Source organism: Aethina tumida, chromosome 1, assembly GCF_024364675.1.
Source record: "Aethina tumida isolate Nest 87 chromosome 1, icAetTumi1.1, whole genome shotgun sequence".
NCBI lineage: Eukaryota > Metazoa > Arthropoda > Insecta > Coleoptera > Nitidulidae > Aethina > Aethina tumida.
Window position 1 is genome coordinate 28,220,597 of NC_065435.1, and position 13,128 is coordinate 28,233,724.

General features: G+C 37.3%; 2 protein-coding genes across 2 annotated transcripts; both read right to left on the reverse strand.

Annotated features, from left to right (window-relative positions):
- Positions 1–4,356: 4,356 nt before the first annotated feature.
- LOC126264367 (uncharacterized) lies at positions 4,357–6,508 on the reverse strand. The gene is made up of 2 exons (XM_049962035.1): positions 4,611–6,508; positions 4,357–4,429 (listed from the first exon to the last, which is right to left on the reverse strand). The coding sequence occupies exon 1, from the start codon at positions 6,506–6,508 to the stop codon at positions 5,321–5,323; it is 1,188 nt and encodes a 395-aa protein (XP_049817992.1). The 3' UTR covers positions 4,357–4,429; positions 4,611–5,320.
- A 149-nt stretch (positions 6,509–6,657) lies between these two features.
- On the reverse strand, positions 6,658–8,083 carry LOC126264368 (uncharacterized). Its single transcript, XM_049962036.1, has 2 exons — positions 7,919–8,083; positions 6,658–7,872 (listed from the first exon to the last, which is right to left on the reverse strand). Exons 1-2 carry the CDS (start codon positions 8,081–8,083, stop codon positions 6,658–6,660), a joined length of 1,380 nt encoding a protein of 459 aa, XP_049817993.1.
- Positions 8,084–13,128: the final 5,045 nt, after the last annotated feature.

Sequence of the window (13,128 nt, forward strand, 5' to 3'; positions counted from 1 at the left end):
CATATAGGTAAAGCAAGTAAATTGTGTCTCACTTCTTGAATGTCTATAAGAGCATAAACTTTCATTTCAATTATGATATTATTATTATTAATATTATAGATAATTTAGAAGAATACTGCTTAATAGGATACAAGGGTCCGCGATGTTTGGTAGTATAAAATACCTTCATTCTATGATCAGTATCGCGAATAAGCAGAACGAAAATACTCCATCTTTAGTTCTCGATGTTGTCAGTGTGTTGCCAAAACACGCATACTGTCAAGAAAATATGGAGACACCAAAAATATATATGCACCAAAGTAGATGAAAATTTTAGCAGATCTGCAAATGATAAAGCAATTAATTATAAGTTTCAACCGAACAAAGATTGCAAATCAATATTTACGCAGAAAATTGTAAAATAGAAATTACTATTTTATGATTTGGTTTATAAGTTGTGTTGATATTATTTGAATTTGTCATCCAGACATGAGGAATCTAAATAATTTGCGATATAAAATTATCAAATATGGAAAGATTAGTATATCATTTGAGGGTGATAACCAATGTTGAAAAAGAAAATTTCAGTGTTGAAATCTGTCGCTCAGTTATTCAAGCTGAGAGAATCACCTACGTGAATTTACTGTTGATTTAAAAAGGTGAAATATTTAAACAGTTACAAAAATAGCAACTCACTGTCTGAAGGTTTAGATTACGTGCCCTGAAAGTCACTGAAATCAAATCAGTTGCAGATCTCTCGTCGACATTTATTTCAAGCTTCAATAGCAACCAATTGTTTGTCAAAAAATGAAATAACATTTAGGTTGCTAAGATTACGTTTCCTTATGACATATGTCAGAAGTATGTAATTTAGCAAAAAAGTTGTCTTCTCCCAAGCAAAACTTGATTAGATTCTTATATTGTATTTCACCAAATTGTGGTTCAGTTATATCTTTTCTTATAATTCTATTCGTTTTAATCCACAGTGTCAGCAAACTGACAGAGCAAAGGAATATCGTGATGATTTTTCGATTTGGTATAATATTGTTGATGGTAGAACTGTTTCGAATCAATCTCATCCTTATATTTCAACCTACACTGGAAGAGTATAAATGAGATTCACAAATAATTAAATATAACTTAACTTTACAAATAAAATTACTTAGTTTAACTTAAGTCGAAAATTTAGTTTGGTGTTATAAAATGGTTTCGACACATTGTCGATTTTTTCAACCACCAATTTTTCAGTAGAAAGATTTACAGCTATATATAACATAATTATTTAGGAAACGCATTTACCGTCATAGAGTACAGATTACAATAGGAAAAATTTCTTCGCCACAATTATAAAATTATAATTATGATAAACATGCTTAATTCTCAAAATGAAAGTACCTGCTTTATACACAGACAGATATGTGGAACTCCAACGGGAACATTCCAGTCCTCAGCCTTTTTGGTAGAACTTTTGGTAATGCTGTTTTCTTCTTTATTGGGATTTTTGCTTGTACTTTTTTTGATTTCTTGGATTTTTTTTTTTTTTTTCATATTTCCCGATATGTGGCTTTGTCATAGCACATTTCATCTTCATTTATATGATAGTAATCAGTCTGTCAATGTGTCAATTCCTGATGTCCAACGAATCGTCGAAATAGCTTATTTGTTTTTTATTTAAATTAAATAATTTAATTGTGTGTGTTTTAGCATAAAATATATCATTAATTATAAAAATCTTGAATACAGATGAAAATTATACGTACATTTAAATCCAATTCTTGGGCCACTAGAATCTTTCCAGCATTTACCTTTTACATCGTACTTTCAGATTTCAATCTTAATTTATTGAATTTACTCTGAAAACAAATTATGTATAAGAGAGGTATGTTTCGATATGAACTGATTAAAGTTTTGTGGTAACCAAATAAAGAAATCTTTTTGGGCTACTTGATTTTATGAAAAATATTTAATTTTGCTTATGACAACGAAATTCAAATATCTGCAAATGAATAATGAATTGTTAATGTCATAAGCTCTTTATAGAACAACTTAAGAAACATAGTTCTTAATTATTTTTACAGGTAGATCAAGTTGGAACATATTGTATAAAATTTCATAAGATTTGTGCTCTCAATCATTAACATCCATATTGCTTAAAAGTAAATCCCAATCAACTAATGACAAGTGATAGTTTAATGAGTAAACCTCAGAACTCATGAAAACACTAAACTCATCATTAGTCCAATTCACTCGGGGCAGGTTTCAATCTCCAGTTACTAAAAATATATCCACTGATGCACAATGATTGGAATAAAAATCAGAACCAGATGCTGGTAAACTGTTCCAATTATTCACTTTTGGCTTTTGACCATAATGGAAATAAAGACTTCCAGTACTTTCATGTCTTTTCGGTGAGCACAGGGGTGCGTCATCATCAGACGATTTCGACATCACTTTTATAGGCGTGACCCACTTCGTGGAAAACTTTTGCGTTTCGGAGGTGTGAGGTGGCTAGTTGGGAGAAAGGATTGGTGTTAGAAGTAGGAGTATTTCCAGGATTTACCGAAGGTGTCTGTAGTTTAGCAGACAGCTTACTGCATTACTTACTTTCATTCGTTGTAGTTCACCCTCTAGTTCCGATATTTAATCTTAAGGCCTCTTGAAGCGCCGGCAGACTTTTGGGTTTTATTGAGATTTTCACTTGGCTTGTCTTTTCTCCTCAAACTACATATAGTTTATTTATCTGAGTTTGAATCCGAATATAAACGCACACTGCTAAAATGTAATATTTTTCAAGGAAAAGAATAATATATATTAGGGCAAATTTTAATATTGATAAGATTTAGATGACTGAGATAATGTTAGAAATTGTTCAGTGTTCAAATTTATGTATTTTGAATTGAATTAAAGCAAAAAGGTCAATACACTAACATTTAGAAAAAAGTTTTCATAGAAAAGAAACACTTAAATTAGTTTGGCAATATTGTGAAGACTGATATGGAATACGGTTCGTATTCTTTGACAACCCCTTGACAATCTTGACAACTGATCTTTGTGTAATTTTATTTTGTTCAGTGTCCGATCCTATAATGCTCTTTGGCGAATTATGGAAAGAGGTTATTTCAATCTGCCAAAATGTGGAGAATGTGTATCGTATAAATATTACTCCAGGAGCTGACCCAGCGTACTAAATTTGATAATATGCTTTCCTTAGTTAACTTAATGCTGTCTTGTTAACCCTAATTAGTTTACTTGAAGGATTCTTCTAAAAAAAATCTAATTTACAGCGCAATGTAGCTTACACTACTATAAAGAATGAACAATTTTGACAAAACTTAAAACAAATAATGTTTCATCTCCTCTTGGGATGCCAATTGTAACTGAACTGCACTGAAACTACACATAAACTGTTAAATTTTAATTTGAATTGTGCGCCTGTGGACAGTTAAGTTGTAATTTTAACACTAAATTCTTAAATATAAATTTTTCTTGAGAAATAATAAATTCTTTTAAGCCCAGAAAGACTTATTTACTGAGAAAAGTAATAAAGGGTTCTTAAATTGTCAGCAAACAATCAATTGGCATTAATTGAAAAGTTAACCAGCCGAGATAATTACGTAACCTGGTTATTTGCTATAGACTGCATAAAACCCCCCACATGTGTCATTGTGGACACAAAACGAGACACAAAGGCAAAAACTAAGATAAATTTACTAGTTGACTCAATAAATTACGTGCACATACAAGAGAGTAGTACTGCAAAATAAGTATGGGATAAATCTAGGTTGACACGCTGTGATGGGCTGCTGCATGATCTCTGTAATACTTCACATACTGCATATTAAAAAGTAGAGAAATATATGAGTAAAATAATGTGTACCGCTCACAAGCTCAGAAACATTGGTTTCGAAGTTGACGATGAATGGCTATTTACAGTGCTACTCTCCGGTCTACCAGTATCCTATCAACCAATGATTATTGCTATTGAAAGCTCCGGCATGAAGATATCTTCTGTTTCTGTGAAATCAAAACTATCACAAGATGTTAAACAACCTGAAAGTGACTCAACAGTATTGTCAGTCATCAAGAAAATTAAAAACAACCACAGAAACAAAGTAAGGGTCCAAGGTGCTACACTTGTAACAAGTAAAGTAGAATATGGGGCACTTGAGACAGACAGCGTAGGTGTGACGTCACGCCTCCCCCCTCCCCTCTGGCGCCAGTGGGGCACTTGAGACGAACAGCGTAGGAGTGATGTCACGACCCTGTCGGCACGTGCCGCCCATCTGTTTGGGTGGTTGCTGGCCTTTGTCGGCAAGTGAGCACGCGCCACCCCTCTGTTTGGGGCGGTTTGTAGCCTTTGTCGGCATGTGGGCACGCGCCACTCATCTGTTTGTGATGGTTTATAGCCTTTGTCGGTATGTGGGCAAGCGCCACCCTTGTCGTGGGCCACCTCAGACCAAAAGCGTAGGTGTGACGTCACGAGTGTATGATATGCGCACCTTTCGTGGGGCACTTCAGACCAAAAGCGTAGGTGTGACGTCACGAGTGTATGATATGCGCACCTTTCGTGGGGCACTTCAGACCAAAAGCGTAGAAGTGACGTCACGAGTGTATGAGTCATGGGCCACCACCACAGACCAAAAGCGTAGAAGTGACGTCATGAGTGTATGACATGCGCACCTTTCGTGGGCCACTTGAGTCCAAAAGCGAAGGAAGACGCGTATGCGCGCATTTGTTTATTTTACCTGTTCGTGGACCACTTCAGACCAAAAGCGTAGAAGTGACGTCACGAGTGTATGAGTCGTGGGCCACCTCAGGCCAAAAAACGTAGGAAGACGCAAGAGTGAATGAAAATGCAATTAATTTATAATTATGATTTATTACATATTAAAAACAAAAACATATCAATAAGTTAACAATTTATTATTATTATTGTACATTTATATTACAATTTATTATACATTTTGTTATTTCGATACATGAAAAAGAGGTGAAAAAGTTCTTTCTTTCGTTGTTGCTTTCGAATCCCAGTCGTTGATTGCTGCAAATACCGTGTTTCTAAACAGAAAACATACATATACAATATTAATTATTCAATGGTAATTTTTGTAGTGATACACCTTTTTTTTGTGATTGATTATTTGACTGAGGCTCATAAGTGTAGTTGTGGTGGCTGCGATGTAAGCTGAGTGTACAAGTCCGTTTCTCACCCGGTTGTACGCGTTGAATATATCAAAAACAAAATAGACAAATTGTATGTACCATATATATCTATATAATATTAATAATTCAAAGTTACCTTTTTTTTATATTATTATATTAATTTTTAATTTCCACTTAATTAGTTCCTAGGGACCTTGTACCCGAATGGCCGAGAACTGTTGTCATCCATGAAGAGTCTCTTCGTTGAATTCGTTCTGTAGGTCTTTGTCTCCTCTTTGGTTACTACACGATGATCTTTTGTCCGCACAAAGTTCATCGACGTCAAATGAATGGGATCTGTTTTTTCTAGAACCATTTGTTTAATTTTCTCAAAATTAATCAGCCGAGAAGCACTGTATGTTAAGGCGATCCCTTTCACCTTACAAACATGTTCGATACACTGCTTCGTCGTTGACCACACCGAGTATGCGTAATTTTTCGGCCCGCCCGAAACAAATTCCGTGATGTAGGAACCGATACCGTAAGCCTCCAGCTCATCGGTCATGTCCCCAATGAATTTTCCAGTCGGGGGATCTGGAAAATGGCTGCTTGACACATAGATAACGGAATCGGTGTCGTAGTATAAAACTCGTGTATCCAACATCTCTAGATATTCGTACAACTTCAAACGGGCCTGTGCTGTAACAAAAGCTGCAATTACCACATTCACAGTAGGCAGAGATTCCACAGCCTCGTCGGCGTACTCCCAGTTGATTACAACAGTTTGTTCATTCACAGGAGTTATACTGTTGACATTCTTCGACGGATGCGCAAGGAGATCAAAGCATTCCTGAGGATCGTTGACGATGGTCGTTTGTGGTTGGTTTTCACGTTGTCCAAACTTTCCCCAGAACGAATTCAACATTAATTTGGCGAGGGATCGAAGACCAGGGTTATTTTCGATGCGTTCCGGTGTTAGCTTCACTTTTTCAGCTTCTTCAAAATCCACCAGATATTGTTGTTGTTTCACCACATCGTTTATGCAATCCGCGAGCCAGTCGGAGGCTTCCTGTTTAATTTTGATGAATTTATTCATCATTTCTGTGAATAAACCCGGCTGACCCGCCGCATGGTTGTATTGACGCGTTTCGTAGGTCCACACTTCAAACACTTCCACAATCCTGTAGCCTTTTTCCAATGCTTTCACGACTTCTGCAATTACCCATGTCCCTGTGAACAATCGTTCTTCCTCTGTATGGCAACACTCACGCTGCTGTGAACTTTCACCACAGCTGTTGCAAAGGGCGAACATTAACTTTCCCTTCATCCTGACAGGGAGAACGGGGTGGTACAACTGCGCGGGTGGTAAAATTTTACATTTCACCATGCCATCATATATATATATATATATATATATATATATATATATATATATATATATATATATATATAGTATATATTATTTCGTTGTGGTGTTTACACAATGAAATATTTTCTCGTTCTATTCACATTGTGATGCCGATATTCAACTTATATTTAAGTCACAGTGCGTACAATTTCACTTAGCGGTAGATACTCCAAAACACAATCGTGCACGATTACGCAATATGCCTTTGTTTTCTGGGGAAATGCGACCCTCGATTCAATTTCCAATTTAACATCTATAGTACCCAGTTTCAGTGCTGTATTTCTTTTGGAGCAATCAATAACAAATATGGTATTATCCTTAAACGTTGAATAATCGAGTAGAGGTTGCTTTACTTGGGATGCATCATGTTTGAAATTGTTAAAAAACTGAGTATAGTTGTAATGCGATTCGGTATAACTGTGTTTGGCAAAATTCAAACCCTGTCGTTCAGCTGGATAATATTCACAGTTCAACACGACCCGTACTTCCGAGGCGTGCATATTATCAAAGACGGTCGTATCAACCGAATCATTTTCTCTTTTGTCCGATTGAAAAGCAACAATTACAAATCGTGGACTCTCCACAGCTGTACATGTTTTCACACCCCAAATTTCCTTCGTTGATCCAGTTGTTAATTGTGGCAGTTCATGATATTCCCATCTTCTGAATGGTAAAAGTATAGGTTTATCATTTTTTATCGAATCCAACAATTTTATTTTCAGCATGTCATTTGGAACAACAATGGGTGCTTTTAGACAAATGTTGGTCATTTTGATGATACCTGAGGTGGGCGCTGTATCTTTCAAGGATTTACACACAATAGCATCTAGATCGCTTCGAGCTCTGACCAATCTTAAGGTGTGTTTGCCAAATTGAGCTAGTTTATAGTCGATAAATAGACCAAACAGATGATGCAGTGGTATTCTTAAAACAAACGTTGACTTGTTCTTGGTCGTAACTAGATTGTTTGGGTAACACCATCCTGCCGTACTCAAAATATTGCTATCCATTTGATTGTAACAAAGATATCCTCTAATTGTGGAAACGATTCCCGGTGTACGAACAGAGTCCACTTCTTTTCCGTTTAGTTCGTACGTGATATTGTCAAACATAAATGCACCAGCATTGTTGACCAGTGAAACTTCACCTTCACCTCCATCTCTTCTCAGCTCCCCTTCAATCACAATTGCCGCCTCGTGCATCAGTACCCAGGAATCCCTCTGGTTTATGGAGATTTCAATAACGTCATTATTATTGAACGATTTTATGTATGGGTAATAGGTGCGAGTTTCCATTTTTTGAATTGTTTCGTCGTACCGTGGTTTGCGGTAGACCTCGAACACCTGATTGTACAACGACATTGTAACCCAGTGATTGTAAAAACAATACGTTGTCTAGAGTCAAACGTTGCTTCGGGCTGCGCTTCTGCTTCTGCTTCTGTTTCTTCTTTTGCTGTTGATAATTAAGCTGATTCACACACGATGACGGTTTTTCATATACTGATGGATTTGTACTGTTGTTGTCCGAATTATAGTAATCGAAAGTCAAACCCATTTTACGTGAGCTTTTTCAATTCCAATCGGATAATAATTTCCTCCCCTCGGAAATTAACAGGTTCAAAATTTTGATCCAAAATCTGCAGTGAAATGTTTGAAATTTGATTTCTGTTCACTACGGGGAGATAGATAATATGTCTTGGCGTTTCGTCAATCGCGTAGCCAGGGTTGCTGTCCAATGCAAATTCGTAGATGGTGTGTGTCGGTCTGTCCTTGTAAAATGCACCCGTGGTAATGTTACAGTCGATATGTAATGTTTTCACCTTTACTATATCCACAGGTAAGTCAGATTCGTAAAGTGTTCCTGTTTCTAGAAGTTTTGCCGAAAAACCCAACAATTTCCCAACAGAAGACGGTGTGCTGAAGTCAATTGCAAGTGTTTCGCTATATATTTCGCACTTGAGGGTGTTATGGTTAGGTTTTATCGATAAAATCTTTCCTTCCGCTAACTCGTCTTCAATGGAATCTTGAATAATTCTCTTTCGTAAATATTTTTCAATATCACTTATTTCATATGCACCCTCGGGGATTTCTATATATCCGATACGATTGGCTATGTTCCGGTAGTTAAACGTATTACAATTTGAATCAATATTCGGAATACTGTTGTACGAATGAAATCCAATTAAGGCGAGCCCGTACTGTACTTCGGGATCCAACTGAATAGGATTTACAAAATCGATATTTAATATGTGGCTGGTACTTGTAAGAGTAAATATATATGACATTGCTCTCACAACGCTTCAAATAAGACTGAGTAATAGTTTAGCTCACTGCTTATTTAACACAAAATAATAGAAAACGCAACAACAATAATAACAACAACAACAGCAATTGTGGATGTGTGTGTGCGTGTGTGTGTGCATGTGTGTGTGTGTGTGTGTGTGTGTGTGTGTGTGTGTGTGTGTGTCATCAAATAAAACTCAATTAAAATTAATGATTTTTCTTTATTATTATTATTATAGTATGACAAAGTATTCATTGTTTTATATTGTATAAAAATTTCAAGCAGTAACGACCACAGGATGACTCATTAAACTTCTGCTCAGGGTGTACATTGTAATAAATTTGACAATTTTTTCCCATGTATCGAATTATCTCCAACGGTGGTCGTAAATCCCCAAAACTATCATAATACTTGACTTGATTTCCTCTCTTTGCGTAACAAACCAGTGAGTTCCGTAATTTGTTGAATCGTCCAGGTTCACGACGGCACTTTCGTTTTTCTTAGGATACAAAGGTAGAGCGTCACGCATAAAAACACCTCTAAAATAGGGTATTTTCAATTGTTTGGCAAATTTGATTATTTCATGATCGTAGAGTGCTCGTGCGGGCACTCTTATCGGTAGTTTTTTGGAATTTTTTCCAAGAACAAACCGTACCCTTTTGGGTTTTTTCGTAAGTACAATCCACTACCCTTTTTTCCTATTTGCTCCATGCGTTGATTGTGTCGTTTCTGTTCATCTAGATTCTTCTTCGCATTTTTCGCGTCGACTATTGTTTTTGCCACACCGGCAGCACCACCCATTAATGCTCCAAGACTTGATAAACCAGCGAGAATTGGCAGTAATGGCAGAATTCCTCCTTGTTTCGAACTAAACGGAATTGTTCTAGGTATCTTCACGTTTTTTCGACCCCCAATTCGTTTAGTGTTGACTTTGGCTATTTTTATTGCCGCTGCAGCGATTTTTCGTAGTGACTTGCTACCTGGTTTTATGTCGACCGATTTTAAAATCTTTTTATCGATTTTGTCGACAATGTCTTTCTTGAATGAAATTTTTGATTGGTGTTGTGTACGATGACCCATTCCGAGCTTCCTTTTTATCTTCATTCCCGTTGTTACAAGCCACGCGGCTGCTTTTTCACCCAAATTAGCGTTCTTGACTTTTACTCGGTTCCACGCCTCGTTTTCCAAAACAAAGTCTGCCTTGTGTCTATCCTGCAGCGATTTATTTTCCTCGTAGGCAATGTCGTGTCGTTTACAGGCTTTGTCCAACTCGTTGATACCTGTATCACCTCTCGCTAGTCGTTTTTTCAATTTTGTACCAGGACCACAGTACTGATAAAATGGTATATGTAATTCAAACGGTAAGTTGTCAATAACAGAGTTTAATAAACCATTACCGCGATACTCAATGACCAACATTGAAATGAAATGTCAACACTCTGTACATCATATTTATCACCGATGTTTTCAATCAGTGAGGTAATTGAAAAAAAACATTCAAATTTATTTGTAACGTATATTTTTAATATTAAATTCTTTCTCAATACAATATATATATATATATATATATATATATATATATATATATATATATATATATATATATATGTCGCAGCGCGGTCAGGATTATCGGCCATTTCGAATATTAAATAACACGCAAATAGTCCTTACAATGTAATTGAACTAACAGGCACAGGATTACAACTAATAGTCAAACAATTAGGTAGGAGTTGTATGAAACGCGGTGATCCCGACGGTTATGCCAAGCCAAGACTTCTACGCAGCTTCCCTGACGGAGCTTAACTGTCCGCCCTCGCAGGTCTCCTCTACCGTCACCCTCGGTTCGAGTACCATCCCCTGCTTAGCACTTCCGCTGATTCCACCCAAGTACTATAAGTATGCAACCCATAGTACTACTTGCGTTTCACATGAACCCTCCGACATATATATATATATAAAATATTATTTATGCCGTCTTTTTGCATCGAGGGAGACGGCTATTCCCCTCGCTGTTGCACTTGATGAATCCGCAATGATGCGGAGCCGTCTAGCCTCTATTTGGAGACCAGCAAGTGTCGCCGCAGCCTCAACGGCGCGGCGCTCTGCCGCTTCGGCTTTGGCTACAGTGGCCTTAGCCACCGCCTCTGCTGCCACCACCTCAGCGTCCTCCGCTGCCGCATCTACCTCAGCCTCTCTCCTCAATCGTTGGTGACGTTCACCCTCGCGAAGTCTAAACGCCTTTCTTTCCCCACGAGTGAGACCGTGAGGTGGATACCGGATGATCGGTAGATTCTCCGTTCTTACGTAAAAATCTGTGTCAAAAAAGGAAGGCCCGCCGCAATCGTCGTCCCAATTTTCCTATAGAAGAAAATATATGTTTAATAAGTAAATTGTAATAATATAATAAGCTAAAAACTCACCTCAATCACGTTTGCCCTGACTGACATATTGCCAATGATTTTAAGAATTAAATAAAAATTCTAGACTGTCTAATTCTTCAGAATACAAATGGTTTTAAAGAAAATACCCCACTCTGGAATTCACTCTTTACACCTACACCCTTGTTGTCAACCACTCACAAGTAACCATCCACTCCCACCAAATAGATAAAAAGAAACAACCACCACCTAATGAAGTGAAAAAATCACCACCCTAGAAGAAACGCCCCCACATTCGAAATGTAATGGTAGGGATGGTGGTGGTACAGGGTCTTATATTTAGAGTCTTCCGCTCAGATTTTCATATTCTTACATTAACCATCAGTTTATTAACACTGTTGACTGTTATTTGAAAGAATAGCTCTGTTGATCATCCTCGCGAATATTTTTGTTCGTATTTTTTATTTTATTTTTAGACTTCTACTTCACCTTTTTATTCTGCTATCATGGGTAAGTTGTTTTTATTTATTTTTATTTATTTATTTATTTGTGTTTATTACAGAAAACAACGCATTCCACTTTGTGAATGATAATGATGATAATAATCTTGAATCTTCAGACATCATTTTCTACGTTATAGATGAACTTGGCTTGACACCAAACAATGGTAAATTGATTTATAAATATATATGTATACAAATTATTTATATATTTATTAATTTATTTATATTTTTTTCCAAAAGATGAATCCTCCGTTGTAGATAATGACGATGAGTCCTACAACATGAGTTTACACATAATAGATGAGATTGAATCGCAAGAACAACAACAACAACAACAACAACAACAACAACAACAACAACAACCACAACAACAACAAGCATTGTTGAACAATCGACTGGCCGTTTTAACCTAATCCAGCGAGCTGTTTCCTTTAAAATTAACCCCGTTCCGGAGAACATTCATCCCGTGAATTGGATACGCAACGGAATAACCTCAATTGTTCAACATTCATTGGAGGGACTCAATCCGGAGGATCGCGTCGGTTTTTCGTTTTCTGGTAGTGAACTTGTTCGCGGTGAAGCCTGGGCACGCTTCAAACCAAGGCATTCAGTGTCCGCTGATGAGGTGCTCGATTTGGTGCAATCAGTATACCAATCTAATTCGGCTGGTGTGAACACTGAAACTTTTCAGATAAAAGTGACGGTTATTAAGATGCCGGTGGGTATGGGGCGTGCCCAGAAAACAAAATATAATAGTTTCGAAGAAGAATGTGCTGCAAGAAGAGGTATTATTGTTATAAAAAATTCAGATAACCTTTGCCTGCCACGGGCACTTGTTGTGTTAATCGCGAAACTGACCAGTGATCCACAATTCGTACAGGTTCGCCGGGACATTGGACAAATACAAGGAATACGAGCTATGGAACTGTGCCAGAGAGCGGGTGTTGATATTCCCGCAGAGGGTGCCGGGATTCAGGAGTTGCAGGCATTCCAAAGGGTTTTATCCGAATACAGAATTACTGTGTTCAAGTACGGTGCCGGTGGACGAGAGGTGATTTTTAAAGGACAAAGTGAAGGACCAACCCTTAATTTGCTACTCCACAAAGAACATTACAACGCGATTGTATCGTTAACCTCTGCGTTTTCCTGTGATTACTACTGCGAAGAATGTAATCTTCCCTACAATACACGCGTCAACCATCGTTGCAATGGGATTTGTCCGTGCTGTCGTGAATCACCACGGTGCGAGGCTGAGGAGAAAAAAGAGTGTGTGGATTGTCATCGTCACTTCAGGAGCCGGAAATGTTTGGAAAATCATCTACGGATTAAGAAGACATCCAACGTGTGTGCCGACTTGCGATTGTGTCAAAGGTGCTTTAAAACTGTCGATGGAAAACGTAGGCATGAATGTGGTGAAATTTTTTGTAAGATCTGT

Bases quoted from the DNA above. Each gene is read 5' to 3' on its own strand.
- LOC126264368 (XM_049962036.1), bottom strand. From the start codon at position 8,083: ATGGGTTTGACTTTCGATTACTATAATTCGGACAACAACAGTACAAAT. The intron at 7,873-7,918 runs GTATTGTTTTTA...TTGTACAATCAG, and splicing joins AACGTTTGACTCTAGACAAC to GTGTTCGAGGTCTACCGCAA.
- LOC126264367 (XM_049962035.1), bottom strand. From the start codon at position 6,508: ATGGTGAAATGTAAAATTTTACCACCCGCGCAGTTGTACCACCCCGTT.